The sequence below is a fragment of the Erpetoichthys calabaricus genome, chromosome 4 (assembly GCF_900747795.2).
Source record: "Erpetoichthys calabaricus chromosome 4, fErpCal1.3, whole genome shotgun sequence".
Classification (NCBI taxonomy): domain Eukaryota; kingdom Metazoa; phylum Chordata; class Cladistia; order Polypteriformes; family Polypteridae; genus Erpetoichthys; species Erpetoichthys calabaricus.
The window spans coordinates 271,121,029-271,147,139 of NC_041397.2; the positions used below are offsets into that span (position 1 = coordinate 271,121,029).

Sequence of the window (26,111 nt, forward strand, 5' to 3'; positions counted from 1 at the left end):
AAGGCACCCACCTGTCTATATAAGGTCTCACAGTTGACAGTTCATGTCAGAGCACAAACCAAGCATGAAGTCAAAGGAATTGTCTGTAGACCTCCGAGACAGGATTGTCTCGAGGCACAAATCTGGGGAAGGTTACAGAAAAATTTTTGCTGCTTTGAAGGTCCCAATGAGCACAGTGGCCTCCATCATCCGTAAGTGGAAGAAGTTCGAAACCCCAGGACTCTTCCTAAAGCTGGCCAGCCATCTAAACTGAGCAATCGGGGGAGAAGGGCCTTAGTCAGGGAGGTGACCAAGAACCCGATGGTCACTCTGTCAAAGCTCCAGAGGTCCTCTGTGGAGAGAGGAGAACCTTCCAGAAGGACAACCATCTCTGCAGCAATCCACCAATCAGGCCTGTATGGTAGAGTAGCCAGACGGAAGCCACTCCTTAGTAAAAGACACATGGCAGCCTGCGTGGAGTTTGCCAAAAGGCACCTGAAGGACTCTCAAACCATGAGAAAGAAAATTCTCTGGTCTGATGAGACAAAGATTGAACTCTTTGGTGTGAATGGCAGGCGTCACGTTTGGCGGCAGCATCATGCTGTGGGGATGTTTTTCAGCGGCAGGAACTGGGAGACTAGTCAGGATAAAGGGAAAGATGACTGCAGCAATGTACAGAGACATCCTGGATGAAAATCTGCTCCAGAGCGCTCTTGACCTCAGACTGGGGCGACGGTTCATCTTTCAGCAGGACAACATCCCTAAGCACACAGCCAAGATATCAAAGGAGTGGCTTCAGGACAACTCTGTGAATGTCCTTGAGTGGCCCAGCCAGAGCCCAGACTTGAATCCGATTGAACATCTCTGGACAGATCTTAAAATGGCTGTGCACCGACGCTTCCCATCCAACCTGATGGAGCTTGAGAGGTGCTACAAAGAGGAATGGGCGAAACTGGCCAAGGATAGGTGTGCCAAGCTTGTGGCATCATATTCAAAAAGACTTGAGGCTGTAATTGCTGCCAAAGGTGCATCGGCAAAGTATTGAGCAAAGGCTGTGAATACTTATGTACATGTGATTTCTCAGTTTTTGTATTTTTAATAAATTTGCAAAAACCTCAAGTAAACTTTTTTTATGTTGTCATTATGGGGTGTTGTGTGTAGAATTCTGAGGAAAAAAATGAATTTAATCCATTTTGGAATAAGGCTGTAACATAACAAAATGTGGAAAAAGTGATGCGCTGTGAATACTTTCCGGATGCACTGTATGTGTGTATATATATATATATATATATATATATATATATATATATATGTGTGTGTGTGTGTATTTTTTTTTTTTTTTTTTGCTGTTATTTACCCAATTTGTTGAACTTAAGGATTGGAGCAACACGACGAATGATGTACCTCCGGGGTGAAGATCAGAATAAACAAACAGGTTTCTGGGGTATGATAAAAAGTGTCACATCTTATCCTCCTGGAAGTGAAAGTATCCTTTTTTCAGGCTTTAAAATTAATATTGTCAAAATGAGAATTATGCTGTGCTTCAATGTGTTTAATTGTGTGTCCTAACGATAAGGATACATGACAAGAATATGGTGAAACAGTTGAAAACTAATAAAGGGTAATTTTTGCACAAACATTAGGAAGTTCCCCTTCACACAGGGAACCATGGACACATGGAATGAGTTACCAAGTAGTGTGGTAGACAGTAGGAGTTTAGGGACATAAAAAACGACTTGATGTTATTTTTGAGTAATTAAGTCAATAGGACTGGCAAACTTTATTGGGCTAAATCGCTTGTTCTCATCTAAATGTTTCTAATGTTCATTTACCTATATTGTTTTTGTTATTTAGTGTAATTATAGACAGTTAAACCATGAGCCAAATGTTTCTCCTACTGTTGCGTTTTTGAGAAATTTATGGTCATAGTCATGTTACTTGCAGTTTACAAGATTAATTTTTAAAACCATTATATCAATCAGTATGTCTGAAGAACAGCATAAAAATGATTTCACTGCTCTTTTCTCAAAAACTAAATGTCTTAATTTTGCTTAAAAATTTCTAATGCTTATTTAAATATAATTAATTTATACAGTGCTGTGAAAATGTATTTGCCTTCTTCTGATTTCCTCTATTATAAATTGAACATTTTTAAGTCTTCATCCATAAACTAATAATAAAGGGCAATCAAACAAATAAAATAGTATACAAATAAAATGTGTCATTTTATGTTGTTTACCTAATGTGCAAAGTTATCTAACATTGTCTGTACTTTTGTCAAAAAGTAATTGTTCCCTTACACTTTATGTGGTTGCGCCACCTTTAGTTAGCTTCCATCTGCCATATATTTTTTTTTTTTTAATTGGAGTTGCATATATAATATTTATAAGATGAATTGTTTCAGTTTTGATCATTTGTCGATATGAATAGATTTCAGAATCAGTGAAGCATCTTATGGAAATTTTAAGTAATAAAGCTCAAATACGGCTATCAAATTAATTAACAGCTGTTGCGTTTTTATTTTCTTGCAAAGATACAATTTTTGAGGAGTCAAAATATTGCCTTAACCAAGAAAACAGATCTTTCATTGATTCAACAGGAGGTAGATGCTTTGGAAGAGCTAAGTCGTCAACTTTTCTTGGAAACAGTAGATCTCCATGCAACTAAGGTACTTCGAAAAGCTTTTAACCCATTCTTGTCTTTAGGTTTGGGATGGAATTGTCCATATTTTACTAATGTTACCTGCTCTTTTAAATACTGAATGTAGCCTTGTAAATTACAGGAGACAGAGTTGTAAATCTGATTGTATTGACAGCATCATTTTGAGAGTACAGTTTCTGATGGAGTAAATTTTCATGAATCTAGTCATTCACTTTTTGTAAACATTGTTTTATTACATTACATGTTGCCTTTACAAATACGAGGGGGTACCCAAAACTAACCAGAATCTGTACCTGGTGTGCAATCTAGACATAATTGTGAATTTCACTGCTAGCTGTAGCATACCTCCAGTATTCTGTGGCAGTCTGCCAAGTGGCGCTGCTCTGTTATTGTTCATACCGCATTCCGTGTTGGTTTTTCTTGGTGCTTATTAAACGTGTTCTGCAATTTTTGTGACGAGTGATCATAAAGAACAGCGAGTCTGCGTTAAGTTTTGTTTTCTCTTTGGGAAATCAGCTGCGGAAACTGTAGTGATGCTTTAAACTGCTTTTAAAGAGGAAGTTTTAAGTAAAACACAGGTCATGAGTGGTTTTCATGTTTCAAAAAAGGGGAAGTGTCACTTGATCTTGCTCCGTGTGACTTTTTCTTGTTCCCGCATATGAAAAAAGAACTCAAAGGAAAGTGTTTTTGTACCTTGAAGTAAGTCAAAGAAAAATCGCTGCAGGCATTGGACAATGTTCCTTGTCAGCAATTCAAAAAATCTTTCCACCAGTGGGAAAACCGTTGGGACAAGTGTATTGATTCACATGGAGAGTACTTTGAAGGAGACTAACGTTTCATTAAAAAAAAAAATTATTAAAACAATTTTTCTTTTTTTAAATTCTGGTTATTTTTGGGTACCTTCTCATAAATATTTCTTTCACAGATATTAATTGGTGATAAAACTGTAATGTTTGCTTTTATAATTTTTGTGCATGTATATTTTAATTGGAAATTGTGTTATCTTTTTTCATCATTGTTACAGTAAGCATCATCCCAGAATATGAATTTAAACAATAGCCTTGCAGCTTCTTTGCAGTAGATCTGATAGCTTAATTTAAACAAATTAACATTCTCCTCCCTAACAAACAGATTTGTAAGAATAAATTAAAGAAAAAAATAAGAAAGAATACATATGGGAACAAAAGATATCTAACACAAAATGTATGCATTGATTACACTCCCCAACAATCATCGAGTACATTCTGACCTCATCTATAACTGTCTGGTTTGGTGCTGTTTCTGCTCAAGCTAAGGTCAATCTGCAGTGCATCAGCAGAGCATGTGAAAATGTCATAGTTTGTAACTTACCACCCATTCAGATCCTATATGAGTCCAGGGTAAGGAAGCCTTCTGACTGGACTCTTCTTGGGCACCACCTATTCCAAAGTCTTCCCTCTGGCAAATGCCTTTGTCTAGTGAAAGTTAACACATCAAATAAACAATTTCTTTCCACATGCAGTTATTCTGACTAATCAGGTCTGAGCTTTTTCTCAGTTTTAATGTATAACTAGTCTACATGGACTTTATAGACTAAACCGTCCATGCTGAAGGAAAAAATTAAATTAAACATTGACAGTTTTTATACAAAGGGAAATATTTTGTGCACTGACTAAGAAATAAACTCAAAAGCATTATAATCTATATATATAATTCACTAAGCCGCCAGCGAGTAAGACACCCATGGCGCACGTAGGACGGAGCCACGCCCACCAACTCTAAAACCATTGGATACGACGACAACTCGCAGAGCCACGCCCACCAATTCGGACGCAGCAACTCACAAAACACGGTGTCATTCGCGTTTGTCTCTGCTACAGTCCACAAGCACCTCTGAGCCACGTTGACTTTTCATTATTCTTTTCGGTTACGACGCACGACCGCGTCCACCACCACAAATTGTTTTACACGCCATGGTCTTAGAGTTGGTGGGCGGGTCTCTGTGAGTTGCTCTTGCGAGCGGGTGCATGACCAAGGTGGTGTGTATGCTTCGAGAATGAGGGTGGACACGGCAGGACCATCTAAGAAGAGGCATGTTTATCGCGGATGTGAATCGCTGTATGCAGCGTGTCAAACATGGGATACGCACGATAAATAAACCACTCTTAGCCTGCCAACGCTAAGACAATGGGGTACGCCGACAACTCACAGGGCCATGCCCACCAACTCTTAAGACCATGGGACGAGAATGCCTGCCTGCCTGCCCGCCCGCCTGACTGTTACCAGCGTGTGAAACCATCGCAGCGTTTAACTCACAAACTGCAACAACTCACCAAACAAGGATGCCCTGTCTCTCGAGGCATTCACACTGCCGGAAGACAACCATGGGATACGCAAAAAATAGCCATGTCAGTCAACTCACAAAGCCCAGCCCACCAACTCAAGCACGCGTCTACCCACACTCTCAAGGCATTCACAGTGCCTGCTCATGTGCCCGGACGCAACAACTCGCCAACTCGCTTTCGTCTCTGCTACAGTACACATGTACCACTGAGCCACGTTGACTTTTCATTATTCTTTTCGGTTTCGGCTGCATTTCCATATATAGTCCACCAAGTCGTCCGACCATGGGATACAAACGACAGAGTACCGCCCCAACAACTCGAACCGATAGAGAGACACGCCCACCAACTCTAAGAGCATGGGACGAGAACGCCTGCCCGCCTGACTGTTACCAGCATTCACCGCAATGTACTGGAGTGTAAAACCATCACAACTATCAGACGCTCATTATTCTCCGGCATGCGTCCACCCACGCTCTCAAGGCATTCACAGTGCCTGCTCATGTGCCCGGACGCAACAACTCACCACACACAAATTTTGCTTAATTTGACTCAACACGGGAAACCTCACCCTGCCCGGACACGGAGAGGATTGACAGATTGATAGCTCTTTCTCGATTCTGTGCGTGGTGTTGCATGGCCATACTTAGTTGGTGGAGCGATTAGTCTGGTTAATTCCGAAAACGAATGAGACTCCCTACTGCTAAATAGTTACGTGATTGCCAAGCGGTCGGCAATCTTAGAGGGACAAGTGGCTTTCAGCCATGTGAGATTGAGCATTAACAGGTATGTGATGGCTGTGGATGTCCGGTACTGCACGCGCGCTACACTGAATGGATCAACGTGTGTCTACACAGTGCCGACAGGCCTGGATGAGCCGTTGAGCCCCATTCGTAATGGGGACCTGGGCTTGCAATTTTTCCCCACGAACGAGGAATACCCAGTAAGTGCGAGTCATACGCTCGCTCTGATTACGTCCCTGCCCTGTGTATGCATCCCACACCCCCCCCCCACAAACCCCCCAAAGCTACTACCATGGTCGGGTGACTTGGTGGATTATATATAGAAAAGCAGCCGGAACCTCAAAGAACAATGAAAGGACAACATGGCTCAGAGGTGCACAGACGACAGCGGCTCAGGTGAAGAGTTGGGGGCGGGCACATGAGCAGGCAGTGCGTACTGAACGATGATTGTATGTTGGTTCGTAGTGTGCATTGTTGCAATATTACTTTTCTTGGTGGTTTATTAAATTATGGATTTTGCAAATGTTCAATTTTGTCCCTCTGCTTAAAAAACATTAAAAAAGCGGGGTGATGATGCGGCGTACGCTACGCCGCGGGTTGGTATGCAGCGTGTAAAACAGTTTGTTTGTCGCGGATAATTTGCCTTTTACTTTTACACGAGGACAATTTCCTGTTAGATTGGCCTTTGCGATGACAATTAATAAGGCACAGGGCCAAACTTTCAAAACGATATGCATGTATCTGCCAAAACCAGTTTTCAGTCACGGACAATAATTGTATGTTGCTCTCTCCAGAGTTCCATCTTTTCATTCACTTACAGTCATATCCTCAAACCCACCCCATTTGGACAATTGTGTTGTTCAGGAAGTGTTCACCCATCAATACATAATTATGCGGAGTATGCTACGCCGTGGGTTGGCTAGTATGGTACAATTTTAGTATTCATTCCATAGCTGAAAAACAAATTTATTATATGTAGCACTTCAGAGTAAATATAATTTCCAAGAGTTGTAAAAACTGGAGGTGTTTTTTTTTTCCCCTTACAAATTTCCATAACTTAAGGTTTAAATTCTGACACTTATTTTGATGCTTTGTCATGTAAGTGACAAAAATAAATTAATGATTATCTTTTCCTTACACTTTCAGGAGAGAATAGAATATTCAAAAACCTTTCAAGGAAAATATTTCAACTTCCTTGGCTACTTTTTCTCTATCTATTGTGTGTGGAAGATTTGTATGGTAAGAAGTCTAATGTTAATTTACTTTACAGTTTGATGTTATTATATAAATTGAATTGGTGTAAGTGATGTTACACCAGCCTATTCACAAAAAAATATAACTGTTCATTGGTATTGGAGAAACAGCCCAAGGAATCTGAGCACCTAGTGTCTATTTAATTTTAAACTCTCGTTTAAACGTTGTAGCTAGTCTTACTCATCAATTTCATATATATTTAAATAAGTGATTATCAAAGAATGTGTGTTTTGTTGGATACAGGAAATGAGTTTGCCTGCCTCTATTTTCAGCCTAGATAAAACTACTTGTTTACAATGTGTGCCACAATTACAGTTTTACAAGTTATAGGAGTTAGTTTTCAGTATTGAATTTCTATTTGCAATTTTTTTAAATTAGATTGCATTTTGCTTTTATGTATTTATAACTTTTTATTTTCTTTAGTTGTTTTATTTATTTGTATTGATCATTAAATTATTACATCATTTCAAGACAATAGATTCATGTGCAAGTTCACAATATCATTGAAACTGTGTACTTTGTTTTTTTTAGGCTACAATTAATATAGTTTTTGACAGAGTTGGAAAAACTGACCCTGTAACTAGAGGCATTGAAATTACAGTCAACTACTTGGGCATACAGTTTGATGTAAGTTTTGATTACAGTGTTTTTCTGCTTTTAAGGTATTTTCAAGGTTTAGTTTTTGATTTTATATTTTATTTAGTTTTACATTTTTGCCATTTTCTAGTGTTAGTTCTTAGTGTTTTTTTTTGTATTTTAACTTTTAGTTTTTGTCGCACGAGAAATCCTACACGGACATAGTTTTGCAAGTGTAAAACATTGTTTTCTTTATAGTTTTCAAATTGTACATCATTCATGTTACACCTGTCAACTTAATCCGTATCATTTTACAGAAATCCATTTTCTTCTGACAGTGTTCAAGGCTTCCAGTATAATTAGACAATGTACGAATCAAATATTTGTGCTCTGATATCATTTGTTACTTTAACATGCAACAAATTTAAGCAAATTATTTAATTTCAAACATGCTTTTTTGTAAAGATTCCCTTTATGAGCAGTAAGATCACTGGCCACATATCGTCTTACTTCATATTTATTTTTGATTATCTCCTGATTCTGATTATATGTCATCTACCCAATATGAAACTTTGAAAGAGCATTTGTAAAATACAATTGAAGTATCAATAATAGCAGAAATAGAAATGAAAGTGTTTTATGTTACTGCATTCCTACAAGCATACAATTTACATTAAATACTGAAAAGTCAAGCAAAATGACACCTTTTATTGGCTAACTAAAAAGATTACAATATGCAAGCTTTCGAGGCAACTCAGGCTCCTTCTTCAGGCAAGATGTAAGCATGTATATTGTAATCTTTTTAGTTAGCCAATAAAAGATGTAATTTTGCTTGACTTTTCACTACATTAATGATGGCTAACACGGTAAAATACCCTAGTACTACATTAAATACCGAGTATGTGTTATAGCAACATCTCAGATCATTCAGTTAATGAGTAACATGCAAAACCTGACGAGCTCCTTGTGAGCCTAACTTGGGAAGATGTAATTCATTTTGGCAACTGAGAGTGGTTAATGACACACTTAGAATATTCAGTTCACATGGGGAGATCATGCAGACTTCATACAGGCACTGACCAGGTTTTCAAGCAAACCTGAGCTCATGATGCTGTGTAATATTAATGAAGATAATAATAATAGTCAAATAAATACAATAGACATAAAAGCAAGGATGACATTAATAACATAGGATGCAAACTAATATACTAATATCAAGCATTAATAAATATTTGAAACTCTAACTCCTGAATTAAAATAAGAAAGAAGCTGTAAAAAATGGGAAAGCCATGAACACAACACAATTTTTGTTCAGTTACATGTAGGGATATAATTGTTGATGTTATAATCACCCCCAGTGATGAGGAGCAATTAATAGGATAAGAGCAGATTTTGTTATCAGTGTAACGGCCAAGCACTGGATGGCATTGATAATTCGGTTATTATTATTACAGATACATTACATTACAGACCTAACAAAGCCTGACCTCCATGGCCCTGCAATTTAAATACACTGGATAGATTCATCTCACATAGAGATGCAAACTTCTCAAGGTGTTTATTTACGTGACATATCATGATTGCTGTCTGCAATGAATCAGTTCTAGAACTTTACCGCTAATGAGTTAAGCATGGTATTGTTAGACAAAGAATGTTCTCTGCACATAGATCCAACATCAGAGTTTTTTTTTTCAACAGAATGGATTTGGTACATAACTCTTGTTAAAATAAATTCTGAGTGGGATGGCATTAGTGCTGGGCGGTATACTGGTTCATACCGAAAACCGTTTTTTATTTTTGTTGTGATATGGATTTTTCTTATACCGCAACACCGGTGTAAATTGCCTAAACAATGTTCGGAATGTGGCGCAGCGGGAAACTTTCACAGCTGCACCACTAAACAGGCATGCAACAGAGTACATGCGTTAGTGGAGGTATTGCACGGTGAAAATGGACAGAGAACATTCCGAAACTGAAGCTGTAGTAGACAGTAAAGTTGAACATGATGACACATACGAACTTTTGGCGAAAAAAGGAGTCACGTCTGTTGTCTGGAGATACTTTGGTTTTATAAAAGGTCGGATGTGGACCATTATGTTCAAATGTTTGAATACTGTTTCTATACTACTGGCTAATACTGCAAGCCAAGTTGTAGTTGTTTTATTTTTTTCAATACTGTGTAATGTACCTGGGTACTGTGTAGTTGTGTGATGACATGTTGACTTTATTTTCGACATTTCTACTTTATTCTTGCCATTTGTCGAGATTAAAATCGACATGTTGAATTTATTCTCGTAATTTGTCATTAAAGTAGAACATTGTAAACTAAAATTCATCTTAAAATGAATATTTAATTTACTAGATTTTCTCAAACCCCTTCATAAGTTAGATAGAACATTAAATGCTTTGTGTTAAGTGTTCCCGGAGCCATGTTAAACGCTACGTGCTTTTTAAACTGACTTCCTCTTGCACTAAGAGGAGACGCAGGCAGCACAAAGAATACATTAATTTCATGATATTCCTGCTTCCTGAACATTTAGAATGCTAAGATAAATACTTGATATAATTTTCATGATGAACTGCATTAAAGCAGGTATTAATCATGTGGGGGCACAGTGGCGTGGAGGTTGCACTGCTGGCTCGCAGCAAGGTGGTCCCTGGTGTTCCCTGCTTTGAATTTGCATGTTTTTCTGGTGGGTTTACTCGGCATGCTTCATTTTCCTTTTAAAGTCATGCAGGATGTGGGGTTTTGTTATGCTATATTAACCCTGCTAGTGTATGTATTGCTCGTATTCATCCTGCGATGTGCTGGCGCCCCGTTCAGGATTTGCTCCTGTCTCGCACACAATGCTTGCTGGGATGGGCGCAACCCTGAATGGATAGCATAATTAAACATGTATAACGAAGATTTTTTTTTAAGTTCTGAACACTCCGTGGTCTAAGTTTATAACTAGTTTTAAATTCACAAAGATGTTTATCGTGTGGTGATTGGTTATCTGGAGAAAGAAAAAGGAAGGATAGGAACTGGGAGTTTGATACGTCAGACAGAGACAGCATGCATGCAATAAAGAAAGCCTGCTCAGATGAACAACCATTGAATTCTGTGTTCATGTCTCCGACCACCAGATCATGAACCCAACATTTAAACATATTTAAACACCCAACATAAAGTTCTCTACACTGAATGTACACCTGGGGACCCCTTACTGCGAGGGAGCAGTACTACCGCCACACTACTGTGCATGTTTAATATCTGCTTTAATTCATTTCATCATGAAAATGATACCAAGTATTATCTTAGCATTCTAAATTTTCAGAGAGCAGGAATATCATGAAGTGAATGTATTCTGTGCGCCGATCGCTGCCTGCGCCTCCTCTTAGTGCAAAGGAAGTCAGTTTAAGAACCGCATAGCGATTAACTACTGGGTCGGGGAACACTTAACACAAAGCATTTAATGTGCTAAGTGCTTATGATAGGTTTGAGAAAATCTAGTAAATTAAAAATTGATTTTAGGATGAAGTTTAGTTTATGACATTCTACTTTAATTACAAAATAAACTATGTGAATAAAGTGGAAATGTCGACTTTAATTTCGACATAAGCGTCGAAATTAAAGTGGAAATGTCGGGAATAAAGTCAACATGTCGACTTTATTCTTGACATATAGTTTTTTTTTTCTTCCCTGTGTCCGTATTTTTTTTTCTTCCGTTTCCCTAATACTCTTCCGTAGGGCTATACCACAAATAGCATTATAAATGCAAGTTGCAGTTTTATTATTTATGTATATAGCTTAGCCTGAAGCAAGGTCCATATTAATGCAATTTGCCTTAATGATGGTTCAGTTGGTAAATATGTCATCACCAAGTTGCACTTGTTTTATTTTTAATTGGTGAATACTCTGTAATTCACCTGGGCTTGAAGTCTTGAAGTAAATATTATGCTGTTTAATGATGGTTAAGTTGTTTAAAAAGTCACTTTAACATGTCAGTGGACAGAGATTGTTACCATTAACAGAAAGTATAGTTGGTTTGCAAAAAATATTTACTATTTATTCTTTTTCTAAGACATGTTCAGTGCAATAGAACTTTTGACAAGCACCTCTGGATATTTTACTAAGTCTAAATGCGTCTTTGGATGGTTGAAAATATGTTGTCAAAATTTTAGTTTAAGTTGTTTGCAAAATTTGTTCAATAAAAAGGTTCTATATTTTGACTGCAACTGTCATGCAATGTGATTCCTTCTCTTCATTATTGCCACCCCCTTGAAAACTATCACTTTATGGGGCCATGCAAACCTGTATTAATACTTGTGTGCACATTAAAATGTTTTTTTTTGTACAATGTACAGTGCTTATGACAGTGGAATAGGTTATTTATAGCCAGTCTACTGCAGTAATTGCAGTGGAAAATGTGGTTAACATCCACTTATGCATGGGAAAAAAATACCGTTGAATACCGTGAAACAGGTATAATTTTGAAAAATACTGTGATATAGAATTTTGGTCATACCGCCCAGCACTAGATGGCATACTTCAGAATTAACAGTGCTGATGAGCTGTCAAGAACAGCACAACACACCCCACCCATGCTGAAACAATAATAACCTGATTGAAACTAAACAAATATGTGTAGTATCAGCTTGGTTGATAACACTCACTGCTTGCAACACATCTGCTTAATTTGTCACTGCAAAGGTCAGTCAGTCAGTCAGTCAGGGTGCTGTAATCAAGCAAGTAATATCTGTGCGAACGAAGGTTACATTACTGAAATTTCTACCTTCTTTGCTGTATAAAGATAAAATTTTTCCAGTCTAATTACTGACTGAATTTGAAGTGTGGGGTTAGCTATGCAATCTTGAAAAATACTCCATGGTTCTAATTTTTAAACTTTTTAGCAGTATTTTCCAAGATATATATAACATATTTGAATTTAAGAATCTTAATTGAAGTTTGTCTGCCATTCGCTAACAAAGGGCTATTTGCTATTGGCGGTAAATTCTGGCCAGTGAAATTCACAGAGTAAGTCATCGACAAGTTATGAGGCTTTGGTTCATACTTCTAGAAAAGAAAGCTAACTGAAATGACCAATGAAATGCACAAATTCAGATGTCAGCCCACAAGGGTTACTTGCACATGCACACAAATCGATGCCTGGTTCTAACCAAATTTATTACAGCACGGTTTTAAGTAATTTTTAATAAATATACCAGCAACTGCATCTTCACATGTACATTGTGCACAAAGATTAATGTGGTGAAAATAAAATAAAATTTCAAAAACTATTTCATTTTTGTTTTTATTTTCTCACTTATGTGTGTTTTTGGTTTTGAGATTTTTTTTAAATTTTTGTTTAATTTTAGTTAATGACACAATTATTTTTTTTATTAATGACATATTTCATTTTAGTTTTAGTTAACGGGAATAACACTTTGGTTATGTGACTGACAATCTGTACAGATATTTGTAAAACTGAATAACCAAAATTTCCTTCTTGTTCAAAACTTTTTTTTGTTTTAACAATTAATAACAATAATAATAGTACATTTTCTTTATATAACACCTTTCCCATGCTCAAGGTGCTTCATTTCAAATGACTGACAGTTTCAGAATTAATGAATTCAAAGTTTTACATTTATTTTGAAAATGTATCTATTAGCTTGTGATGCCACAGGACTAATGAATATCTGCATTTTTTTAATTTAGGTCAAATTTTGGTCGCAACATATTTCATTCATTCTTGTAGGAATTATTATTGTAACTTCCATCAGAGGTTTGTTAATTACATTAACTAAGGTAAGTTCTGTTTGTTGTAATTCTTTCTGTATTCTGAAGTTTGTACAATATCATAAAAATTCTGCTTAATGGTGGAAGTTCATTTCTTGCTTGCTAAGTGGTGCCAGATTGCTTCATAATCTCCCAGCCATTGCAGTTCAACAAAAAAAACACCAGATGGCTTATTTTATCTGTGAAATCCCTACAATAACTTAGCTTACTTTCCTATACTCCTACAGTTCTTCTTTTTAAAATGTTGATTTGTTTCTTCTATAGAAAAAAATCTTATTCCTGCCATTCAGTTTTTCAATTACATTTTATTGCAAACACAATTGTAATATTTCAGAATTATACTTCATTGTGCATTGCCTGTATGTGTGCTTTTCACTTACACAAGAATTATTTATTTTAATGAAGACAGGCCATTCATTCCTTATAGTTCTTCGGTCCTTCACCAACTTTTGTGTAGACAAGTAGAAATACATTTAAGGTCAGCTTTTAATTACCAATTCTATATTTTTGTATGAGTTGATTGCTATGAGTAAGTGTATATGTCAGTGATATACTGACGTGCATCTTCCAGTGTTGATCCTCTGCCTTAGGCTTCATGCTGCAAATGAAGGTTTTACATATTCTCTGAAAGATTTTCAAAAAGCATGAATACTACTTGTAGTATCATGCACAGGTGTGTTTCTGTCATGTGAGGGAAGAAAGTGAAATATTTAAGGCATGTGTGTAACTATAATTACCCATTCTATATTTTTGTATGAGTTGATTGCTATGAGTAAGTGTGCATGTCTTTGCCCAGTGATGAACTAAGTAAACTAGGGCCACAGGGAATGCCCTTTAAACAACAAATATATATATACTTTGAACTGAGTCAACTCGCTGCTTTCTTCACAATAACTTTCACTCTCTTCTCTAAATTTGAGACTGAATTCTCACAACCTCTACCCAGCATGCAGATTCTTCTTGAATGCATGCGTCCTCCAGCTTCACTTTCTATTGTAGCACTCTTTTTGTTAAATTTTCTATGACTGTGCCATGGGATTTTTATACTTCTAAAATGATTGTTTCAGAAAAGGGTAGAAAAGCACACAAGGTCTGTCTGGAAGGAGTACACTCTGTTCAGAAGGACTCCTGATCAGTTTGCTTTTCAATAGTATATTGGAAGTATTTAATGTTTTCCATTATGAATTTCCATATAGGAGAGGAAAAGAGAAAAATGGAATTTGGGGAGACATTTTATAAAGAAGAAAATTCTCAATGTATTCATTAAAAACTCAACATAATGCCAATGCATGTACCAATAAATACAACCTGTTTGCCTGTGTAATGTCAGTTAAATACTTCTATAATAACACACATTCATTTGGCACCAATTTGGATTCACCATATAGCCTTAAATGTCGTCGAAGGAAACAGAATAACTGTGAATGTGGCAGAGACAAGGAGAGGGTGCACAAAGGATGCACAAAGACTGTGATGTGTTTGAGATATGAACTTGTACATAATTTGGAATGCAGCTTGTTTCTGATAGAAGAATAAATACCAATAACATTACTTGTTTTAAGTGGGTGTACACTGATATAAAGATGTCTGTAAGTCTAGCTGAGGTAAGCACAGAGTGTTCTCTACTGTAAGAAGGCCTGCTGGACAAAAAGTAATACAAGATATTTTTCAAATTGGGGTGAATTAGCAATGCTTTTGTGTGTTTGTGTCTGCACCATGAAGAACAAAGTTATCACATATTTAAAGTATTGCAGAGGTCGGGAGAGTTAACTTCTCAAGGAAGTAACTCCAAACAAGATTGTCTTTTCAGAGAAATACAAGTTTTTGTTTGATTTGAATGAAGAAAGCATTTCAGTATAAACCTTTTTACAAGGTTGTTCTTGAAATTACATCCCAGGAATGTTTTGTTTTCTTAGTGACATTGCCCATCACAACAAGGCTTGGTGTCCGAGAAGCTAAACTGGGGTCAGTCAGTGAATTAGTCAGTGGTAGGGATTGGGAAATGGGACTGCAAAATGTATTTTTGTTCTATCTACAGTTTGGATCAAATACTAATTGGATTAAACTGTAGATAACCCACTTTTTCCTGCAGCTTGTTTCTCATTTAAAGCCAGTGGTGTATTACGTGACTTCTGATCGGGGAAATGTCAAGCTTAACAGCTGCAGTTGTTAGATCTTATCACCTTGAGATGTCAGATTACAACTCAGTGACAATTTTTCAGCTCCAACTTATCTGGAGCTTGCCAAATTCTGACAGTGCTGCTTGAAAGCATTTGTGTCAGTCTGAAGGTTTTCCAGGTGTTTTATCATGGAATGGTTTTGGGGTGACCTTATCCGAAAACATTACATACTTTTATTCTCACACCCAGATTCATTCTTAGGTAGACCCACACACATGTCCTACACCTCTGCTCATGCATTCTTATTACTGCACTTGCCTAGTCTGTAGGAGACATAGACCACAGCCGCCATTCACTTTGTGCTGGGATTATGTGCATCCAGAACTGACTGCTACTGTGTTACATTTCATCTGTTAGAGGACATCTCCTCTTTATTCGTTTATACCCCAGTGGGCAGGGTAGAACAAATATTAAATGCAAACAAGGGGAGCATGCAATAAACTTTTATTCAGTCATAGTCTTCAGCATTCTCAGATATTCTTAATGTCCCCAAAAAAACAAAAGCGAATAAATGTAAATGCTTGTGACAAATTCATTATATAATCTGGCTATTTGAGGAACTGTCATAGATGATACAGGCAGACACACGTAAATTTGTGTGTAGCATTCAGTTTCTTGAGGTCAAGTTTTTGGGTGACAGTTGTTTCTACTTTTCCTCTTTCCCAGTCCTTCTCTTCAATAATAAATAAAGAGAACCTGTTCTAACTACTGCAGGACTATATGTTTAATACTCTCATCTCAATTGTGTTGCTGGGCACCAGTGAATATTTCTATTTCTTACAGAAAAATATTGTCTTTATAAAAGGTGATCCCAGAAGTGAGCTGAAGACTCTCTCACTCTGTGTATTTCTTAAAATTGTTTTAAAAGTGAGATAAGAGCAGATCCTATTTCACTGCAGTTTATTTTACAGATCTTTGATTAGAATTGCTTAGTTAAGGATTCTTATATACTTAAAAAGTAAATAGGGTTTTTGTATCAAACCCTCCATTATTCCTTCATACTTCAGCAGATTTTCATTTCTTTTTCCAGCAGTTCTTTACAATAGTTAATGCCAGGTAATTTTAGCTTTTAGAAGCCCAAAGTTGGGTTAGCTCTTGCTTATGCTGAAGTAACTTTTGAAAGTTACTTTCTTGTTAATACTTTCTTTGTTTCCCTGTACTGTTTTGGAGCTTTGTTTTAAGGGTAATAATAAAATAATAATAAGTTTTATATATATATATATAGCACCTTTCCCATGCACTACTACAAAAGTTTTTCCTTTGTCTTTACCCATTTCCTTTTTGTCTTTTTCTTTTGTCTCACATTTGCACTTGTGAAAAAATGTAAATGGGTAATATAACGTGTTAGATGCTTTAAAAATTAAAACATAAAACTTTTTTTTTGCTTTATTAATTTAAATTGTTTATCTGTTTGGTTGATTTACAACCCGTAAGTACAAAGTATAGCCATTTACATATTTCTGTGGTATGTGGCGGTTAGGTGACTCATTACTTATAGTGAGTCAGTCGTTAGGATTGGACTGGTAATCTTTTAGGTTATAGTTTAATATTTTGCCAACTTACAATTTGCATGACTGCAGTAATCTTCTTACAGCATTTTCAGTAAATAACTTACAGCTTTCTTCAGAAGTATTTGTGCATCATTTTATGGAATAGGAATTCATTACTTAATAAAGCATGGGCATTTTATTAAAAACTGTCTAAAATGGCTAAAAAGCATTTTATGAATCAACATAAAAATAAAACTAAAAACTAACTAAAAAACATAAACTTCACTGAAATTAAAAACACATACTTAAAAACTAGCTGAAATAAAATTAAAATAGGTAGAAATGAAAATCTGTTGTTCCCCTGCCAAAAATGTAGAAAGGAGTGCAGGCACAATGGCCTTCCTCCCATTAATCAATCACTGAAACGTTGCATGGCAAACCCGTAGGTGAAACATTTAAAAACTGACATTAAAGTGACTCAGCTTGTATTTTACCCACACACCACAAGCTTTGCTGCATAGTTCGGTGGCTTTTCTCTCTTAAAGTAACTGGTGTCTTAAATATGACAAAGCAAAGCTTTTGATTGCTGGTACAGTATTTTATTCTTTATCTCCATCTCTTGTATTAGTTTAACTTTATAGTGTCGATCATAGAAAACATAATTTGTAAAATAATTCCATTATTTTTTTTCCAAGTCCAGAAGGTGACTGTTTTCAGAATCTGATTGAAATACAAATTACAAATTGTAGCAATTTGGAATGATTTCTAATAGTCTGGGCTTATGCAACACAAAGATACAAGGGTAACTTGCCCATGCAATTTTTATTTCCTCATTGAGTGAAAAAGAGAGAAATTGCACTGGTGTAGTTGTTTATTAAATTATTGATGTCTAGAAGGTTGTGTGGATTATATGCCTTTGATAAGTACTGTAAAGTACTTGATCCGATTTTTAAACTGACTAGTCCTGCTAAGGTAAACAGCCTTCAAGTTGAACTGACCGCTAGAGCATGAGTTAGATACATTTTATTTGACTTCTAAAACGTGACTTGCATATAGATCGCTGGATTAAAAAGAGCCTCGCTGGATTAAAAAGAGCCTCGCTGAGTGTTTTATCTTCATGTTTCTAGAATCGTTTTGCTATATAGGCTAAAATAAAAGCTAAGCTTTTAAGTAAAATGTATTTGGGGTAAAAGTATAATTGAAATAGAAAAACTGAAAATGAAATTAGTAAAAATTGTATAGAATTGAAAAAAGTATCTAACCTTTTTTTCTGAAGCATTTATATTCACTCTATGTGGCAACTCATAACATTTTATTTTTGTAAAATTTTCCTCTTGTACCAAGGCTACCAAAATCTTATGTAAACATCAATATATGTATGCCGATACTCATTTTCTGTCCTGTTGAAGCTTTCCTCCGCAAGTGCCATTTTTTATATCTATATTCATCATGCCTAGTAACTGCAGAAATAATCAGAATTCCAATAACTTGTGTATACTGTTAAATTACACTTTGCACAGTATATTTATCACTTTTGGCAGGTGGATAGGAAAATATAATCAGGTCAATTAATTTATTTCATGGATATGTTCCAGATATTCTTTAAAACAAAGATTTGTCTGCCATCACATTTTATTTTATTTGAATATTTACACATTAGTAATCCTATTATTAAAGGTGTAATTAAGCTTTGCAAATATTCAAATTTTTTAAAAAGTTTCAGGTTTGTGATATTACATTAAAATACTATCAAACCTTTATATGTGTAAATGGGTGAGGAAGTTATGTTTTGGAACAGCATGCTGTTTATTCATTATTTTTAATGATATTTATTTTGTGTGTTTTCTCCCTAGTTTTTTTATGCTATTTCAAGTAGCAAATCTTCAAATGTAATTGTGCTGGTTCTCGCACAAATTATGGTAAGTATCCTTTAGATTATTTGCCCTCAAAAATATACAAATGTCTCTCTTAGTAAAAGTAAAAGATTATTGTGCCAGTCAAAGATGATAACTAGAAAGGAGTGACTTTGTTGTATTCTATTGTCAGGTTGTTTATTGAAAAAAAGTAATTGGTGATTTGCTGAGTTCATGTACCATAGGAATTTGAGTTACCACATGTGATATCATACCTTTGCCCATTATTTTATACACAGAATTTCTGGTTGCTGTTTCAGAAGTAAAGCAAGTTTTTAATTTTTTTTATTGTAAATAAAATGCAACTTAAGATTTACAAAAATATACTATATTTTTCTAAAAACAGAAGGGCGCGGGCTGAACAGGCTCTGTCCATTTTAGCTATCCGAGAGACGTTTGGTACCATTTAGAGCTTAAACCAGACAACACTTTAACCCATCACAGGGCAAATGCATACACTTAATTTGGAGGTAGTATTTAAAATTACTGTACATGAGAGAAGAGGGAGTGTTTTTTTTCATTTCAGTATTTTCAAAGATTGGTTGTGGAATAAAAAAAAAAAAACAACACTTATGTACATCGTGTGTGAGATTCAGAATAAGTACTGTTTACTGTAAGCACAACAGACAAAGCACAGTAACCAGTTTATCCTATTGAGCTAAGTCAGAGCTTTGGAAGGCAGTGAGTGGTGGAGGAAGGATTTGTAAATGCAAATTTGTAATACAATAAACATGGTGGAAAAACAAATGCACACAAGTTTTTTTTTTTTTGCCTCAAGGATCCAGCGTCCTGGGTTCAAATCCCATGCCTGTTCATTGTCGTACAGTTTTCCTCCCACATACCCAGAAGAGATGCATGTTACGTTATTTATTCCAAATTAGCCCCATGATAGACAGTTTCCCAATCTAAGTTTGTTTTCTGTTTGCACCTGATGCTGCAAAGATAGGCTGTGAACTTTAGGAATATTTAAGAATGTATGTTATTTATGTACTTGATTCTTGCCTCCTGACATCTGCACTGTGCTATTATGAGTACCATTATGAATAAGGTATGTTTTAAAAATTGTTTCATTGTAAAATTTTAATTAAAAATAGTCCAATTAAAGTTTAATGAAGGTAGTGTACTGTATTTGTACAAAAATATTTGTCATAGAATCAATAAGTAAGCCGCATGTCGTTCATTGGTGCTGGAATGGGGGGGGATACATTTGCTTCAGCATCTCAACCAGACAGGCAGAGTTGCAGAGCAGCCTTGGACCTCAGACCTTGAGCATGTGTGTTCAAACCCTGCTGCTGACACTGTGAGACCTTGAGCAAATCATTTCACCTCTCTGTGTGTTTTGTTGTACAGGGAATGTACTTTGTTTCATCAGTACTGCTGATGAGGATGAGCATGCCTTTGGAGTATCGGACTATTGTTACAGAGGTACTTGGAGAGCTACAATTCAGTTTCTACCACCGCTGGTTTGATGTCATTTTTCTAGTCAGTGCCCTCTCCAGTATTCTGTTTCTGTACTTAGCTCACAAGCAAGCACCAGAGAAAAACATGACAATTTAACTTTTTGTTTCCATTTGGTTGGGATGGACAAGAACTGCTTTCAGCAATCCTAATCTGGAAGTTTTTTATGTGTACATGCAGTTAAGTTGAATCTACTGTCTTTATTTCTGTAATGGCAATTGTGCCATTTAGAAATGTACAAGAAATTCCTGAATCAGGATTTTTTTTCTTACTTTGTGGACTTATTTATTGTCTTGGGTTGTAAAATGTTTAAAGAATCATGAGCTACAAATTTGTTAATAATGTGGCATATTGTGTGTATTTTACAATTATTGTAAAAATATTTTAATTAAAATAGCATGCAAAAATGAAGATATTAGATTGATCAACACACTTTTGAAAAGAACACAAACTATTAAATGTACAAAGACTGTAACAACTTAATTTTGAGATTCCTGCTCCTGTCCACAGTCTTCTAAAGCTTGAAATCATAATATATGGTTAGGCTGAAATTTTGCATTAACACTCAAAACATTTGTCCTTTATTATCCACTGTAAATTGTTTTCCTTTTAATCTCATTTAGGATTTTGAGCCTAATTGAATAATGAACTAATTATCTCCTAGGAATTTTTTTTCTGTGTGTGAGTGTGTATGTGTGTATATTTTTTTTATATTCTCATATATATGTAATGTCAACCTTAATTATAGTCAATCAATAATTAGAGCAAGTTGCTCATAATGCTGCCCTCATAGTTTTTAAGAAAATTGAAGTGTTTGAATAATGAATAAGTGAAAGAGCAGAATTTAATATACAGTTTAACTCTCACCAGTCTACAAATATAAAGCTGATATGCTCAAGGGTATAAATAAAGAAAGCATATAAACAGGAAAGAATAGTGCACATATTCACCATTAAATGTACATGTTTTCAGATTATATGTAAAAATATTGGCTAAATGTGCCCAGATTATTCATGCAGGAATAAGAGAATAAAAAATTGTATGGTCAAGGGTTAGCTCGTTTATTAGTGATATAGAACATACAGAGAAGTCAGAGGCTGAGGCTTTATCCTAGGCATCTATCAGAGTAGCATTTGTGTGAGATTGTAACAAAAGAGCTGCTGTGAAAAACAGACGATGGCTTATGTTACAAATTAGCAACATCATTCAAGACACAAGGTCTCTTCATCAAGGTTAGTTATGAACACCTCAAAGCAGCAAACATTTTAGTGACCAAATGGAAATTATTGAAGTCAAGTCAGCCATGAAGTATGTACATACAGAATACATATCTGTACATATTTGCAGACTTGATGCAGTTAAAGCTTAATTTATAAAAAGAAACTTATAAATATATTAAGATGACCCTTTTCACTTTAATCTGTTTTAATTTGACATTTTATGTTGCAGAAATTCATACAACTTTCCTAGTCACTATAGAGGCAGAATGTTTACCATAAATTTAACATTGATTTTTCTTTTAGTTAGACCGTTTTTTTGCTTTTTTCTTCAGCCCTTTCATCACATACACATAAAACACATTATATGCTTGGACCAGTGGTTAGCAGTGCTGACTCATGGATTCAGTGTGAATCCTGTCATTAATCTTATTGTGTTTTGAGATTCTCCTTATTTCTGTGTGGGTTTTCTCCCATGTTCCATAGGAGGCATATTTTATGTTGATAATTTGAAAATTGGCCCAGTGAGAGGTTAGTGTTGGTATGTGAATGAATAGGCCCCTATGATGGACTGGAACTATTTTTAAGGTTTTATGAGTTAGGGCTCTAGCACTTGAGATCATGATCTGGATTGGATTAAGGGAATGATATGTTTTTAATCACAGAGATGAAAAAGCTATTTTGTCTACTCAGTGTGTGCACTTGTGTGCATGTTCTTAAACAAGTATGTTCTTTTCTTTGACCAGTATTAATCATAGCCAGAGTCTGGGTGCGAAGCAGGCATAGACCCAATATAGGACAGAGTACACACAGTCAGATTGGGTAATTTCAATGCTAATAATAGTTTACTTCAAAGTATGTTTTAGAAACTTTGTTGGCAGTTATTTCTCTGCTCTGTATGATCAAGTGCAAGATTCTCAGAACTTTAATGGTTAGCGATCTGTCCTGTAAATGGATTTTGTTTTCATTAATGTCATTTAATTTCTTAGTGTTTATTGCAGATTATATGCTATATAGTAAAGCAGGATTTTTTTTTATCTTCATAATGATGGCAAACATTCCTGAAATGTTAGATGAACTCGGCATGAATGGTAGGCAATCCGTATGAGGTTATAATTCATGTATTTGGAAATATGACTAAACAGTGGTATAACAGGCATTTTGCCAAGTGCTTTTGCATATAAAGGGAATTTATAGTTGAAAATTAGATTTATGCTATACAAAAAAATAAAATCTGAAGGTCACATCTTTCTTTATGCCTTTTTTGAAATGTCAAGCTTTGCACTTGCTGTGTGTATATGTATATACATATATACATACACACATGTGTATGTATGTGTGTGTATATATATATATATATATATATATATATATATATATATATATATATGTAATCTCACATACATACACACTCACCATATATGTAAAATTTATAAAATGAATTGTCAAATTGGAAAATCTATCAAGTGTCAATTTCAGTGACCCCAAATAGCATTGAAATAAACCTAGAATATATTTTAGAATACTATACAGCATATGTATTTGTGACGGTGAAAAGTTATCATAAAGTCATAAAGAAAATAAGCGTTTTATGAAACAGGTTATAAAAAATGGAAACAATTGATACATCGGGCTGCAAGATTCTGTTATGCCATTTTTTGAAACACTGGGTGTTATATTTTTCTTTCCATATTATTGCATATTTGAAATTAACAATGTGGGCTCAAAACATGAACATACAAAATATAAAACAGTAATACAAATTATAAATGAAATAATACACTTCTCATTATTTGCAACTTAATGTTTGAAAGTATTACATTGAAATTACTCAGTAGAGTATACATTTCCTGTGTGAGGTTTAGAAATTAGCTAAATGTCATAAAATTCAAGGAGTCATAGAAAATGAAAGAGTTTGATAAAATGAACATGGTGAAATTGAAATCTTGCCTTTTAAATTTAAACTTGCTCATGAAATGTCTTAAAATAATTTGTTTAAAGTGTACTGGGGTGCTATGTACTTTAATAAAAACATTTTCTTTGAAAACAACTCATTTTAAAGTTCTTTATTGTCAGGTTTGATGACAGAAAAAATAATAAAAATGACAAATCAATTGTTTATGAAATGTGATTCATCATAGATTTCAACAATTCTTACATGTCTCTCTAAGGAATTTATTACTGAATGACAAAAGTCAAGTACAGTGCTTACAGCTTGCCTTCAGCAAGAAAACAAAAGTATCTGCTCTAAACTGTCAGTACTACATATTTTACTTAAACTGATATGGTTCCTCCAGAAAGTCTTTAATCAGTCTAATTTAAAAATAAATATGAATTCATGTTAAATATTTGGAGGAAATCCTGCTTCCCATCTCCTGAATCTCATGTAATATACTTTCTGACTCTTTATTGTCAACAAGTGATTGTAGATGTATTGTATGAGGGACGTTCAGAAAGTTTCCACACTTTTTTTAACTCTGTTTATTAAGAATTTTCAAAACAAATTACATCACTTTTCTACATAGTCACCTGCATTTGCGATGTAAATTTCCCAGTGTCATACCAACTTTTTAATGCCCAGTTACTACTCCTCCCACCTTCACCATTTCCAACGAAAAAGTGTGGCAACTTTTTGAACCTCTATGATATAAAGATTTTGCTATTCATTACCATAATTTATTCAAGATGTTCAAATGTCATCTGACAAAGGTACTAACATCTGAACTTATAAGATATACACATATTTCACTCTATTTTATTTTAGTGTGGCATTCAAAGAATATAACATGGAGGAATCAGTGTTCCAATATAGCCTTTTTCTGTGTAACAAAGAAATATTTTGTTGCATTCTGTGCACATTCACATTTTGTAATTCAGTAAAATGATACTTGCTAATATCAGATTCTCTTAATATTATGTGAATGTATCCTTTATTCTTATTGTCCTATCAAATATAACCAATTGCTACAAAGGTGAACTTTAACAAAACCAAAATTGCAGAATCTTTATACATTTAATTTCTGGATCCTGTTCTGGTCTCTCTTATTTTTTCCCCCCTGGTTTTAATAATGAGTGTTGTTATTGAAATGATTGTGCACGGCCTATTTAGATATATTTAGGTACACTGGAAGAGATCTACAAAACTGAAAATGTGAAATTTAGAAAATAACATCTTGGTATAGTATTACTTTTTGAAAAGATTAATTTATTTCTTTGCAATCACATTTCATTGGCCTGCATACTAGTTTGACCATCCATTAATCCAGCCCACAGTACAATTCACTGATTAGATTAGGTTACATTGTCAAACTAAATTAAGAATTAATTTTGACCAATATTAAAATAGTTGGAAAAGGGATATTCCTCCATGTTTGTTCTGATGAATCTGAAAAGAATATTCTTTCCCAAGAATGGGACGGAGTGCATAAGTGTTGCATGGTTCCATTTCTCTTCTGGTTTGTTTTACAGACTACTTGGAGCATAAACTTTAAGAGAAAAAAAATTTGCATAACCCTTTACCATGGTGGTATGTAAAATAAGGCACAAAAAATGAAAATTTACAAGAACTTTGTTTAGATCAATGAAAGAAGATCTTTGAAATAATGTAGGTGTGCAAAAAGAAATAGTCTATGGTGAAATTTAGGTTTGCAGTTGCTTGCGGCTGATTTATTTTGACATTATCTCTCATTTTAAGACTTTGTCAAGAAATACATTATCCATAATTAGTTAATTTGCTCACCTAATTCACTTAATAATGAAAAGCTTGGTGATAAAACACAGTGGATCCCACCTGCTTGACTGATTTCTCCACTAATAGCAACCATATCCTGTCATGTTACCGATGATAGTGTGTTTAGATTTGCTAATGAAATCAAGCCCGTATAATCTGCCAAGTGAGTTACTTGAAAATATGCAACTGAAAGTAGTATGCTTTTACTGAAACTTCACAGTTGACATCTTTGGTGATGTAAAGTCATGAATGAAGTTACATTTCTTCATAATCTCTCATCTTCTGCTTCTGATGACGACGATGACGATGATGAACCAGCCTGTAGGGGTAGAGAAAACATCTGTTATAACATTGTAATCGCCTAATGGAAGTTTCTTTAAACATAACTTCCCATTAGGCCTGTTTGATATCTGTAGGAGCTGTTATTAGGAAAAAATGAAACAACAAAGACATAGTGCTTATAGCCACTTGGATGGCGGGAAAAGTGGTAACGATGTGGCAGCTAGTGTATTTAAATGGTTTTATACAAAATGATTTGTAAATTACTTATTTTGCTCAGACTGATAAAATAGCTTGATTTTGCTAATAATAGCAAAAAGATCATTAATATGACTAATTAATCAGATAAACTGAATAAGTTTTCTTCAAGTATATTGTCTTGAATAGAAATGCATTTGTAATATATACTGATTGGAAAAAAAAACAGTTAACACTCATTGAAATTTCATCCTGTCCCTCTGCTCACATCCTCCCACACAATCTGACCCAACAAGCAGGTCAATGCCAGGCCACACACACAACTGCTCC

General features: G+C 35.0%; 2 protein-coding genes across 2 annotated transcripts in view; one reads left to right on the forward strand and one right to left on the reverse strand.

The window, feature by feature from the left end:
• si:ch73-390b10.2 (Golgi pH regulator) overlaps positions 1-20,955 on the forward strand; it is a 38,275-nt gene extending 17,320 nt beyond the window's left edge. Inside the window, exons 8-14 of the mRNA XM_028800794.2 lie at positions 1,356-1,465; positions 2,559-2,647; positions 6,851-6,943; positions 7,490-7,585; positions 13,236-13,325; positions 18,840-18,905; positions 20,250-20,955. Coding sequence (XP_028656627.1) covers positions 1,356-1,465; positions 2,559-2,647; positions 6,851-6,943; positions 7,490-7,585; positions 13,236-13,325; positions 18,840-18,905; positions 20,250-20,456 — 751 coding nt within the window. The 3' untranslated portion in view covers positions 20,457-20,955. The remainder of the gene's footprint in view (positions 1-1,355; positions 1,466-2,558; positions 2,648-6,850; positions 6,944-7,489; positions 7,586-13,235; positions 13,326-18,839; positions 18,906-20,249) is intronic.
• A 3,805-nt stretch (positions 20,956-24,760) lies between these two features.
• Positions 24,761-26,111, reverse strand: part of pdzk1 (PDZ domain containing 1) — a 37,499-nt gene continuing 36,148 nt past the window's right edge. The window contains exon 8 of the mRNA XM_028801199.2: positions 24,761-25,623. Coding sequence (XP_028657032.1) covers positions 25,570-25,623 — 54 coding nt within the window. The 3' untranslated portion in view covers positions 24,761-25,569. The remainder of the gene's footprint in view (positions 25,624-26,111) is intronic.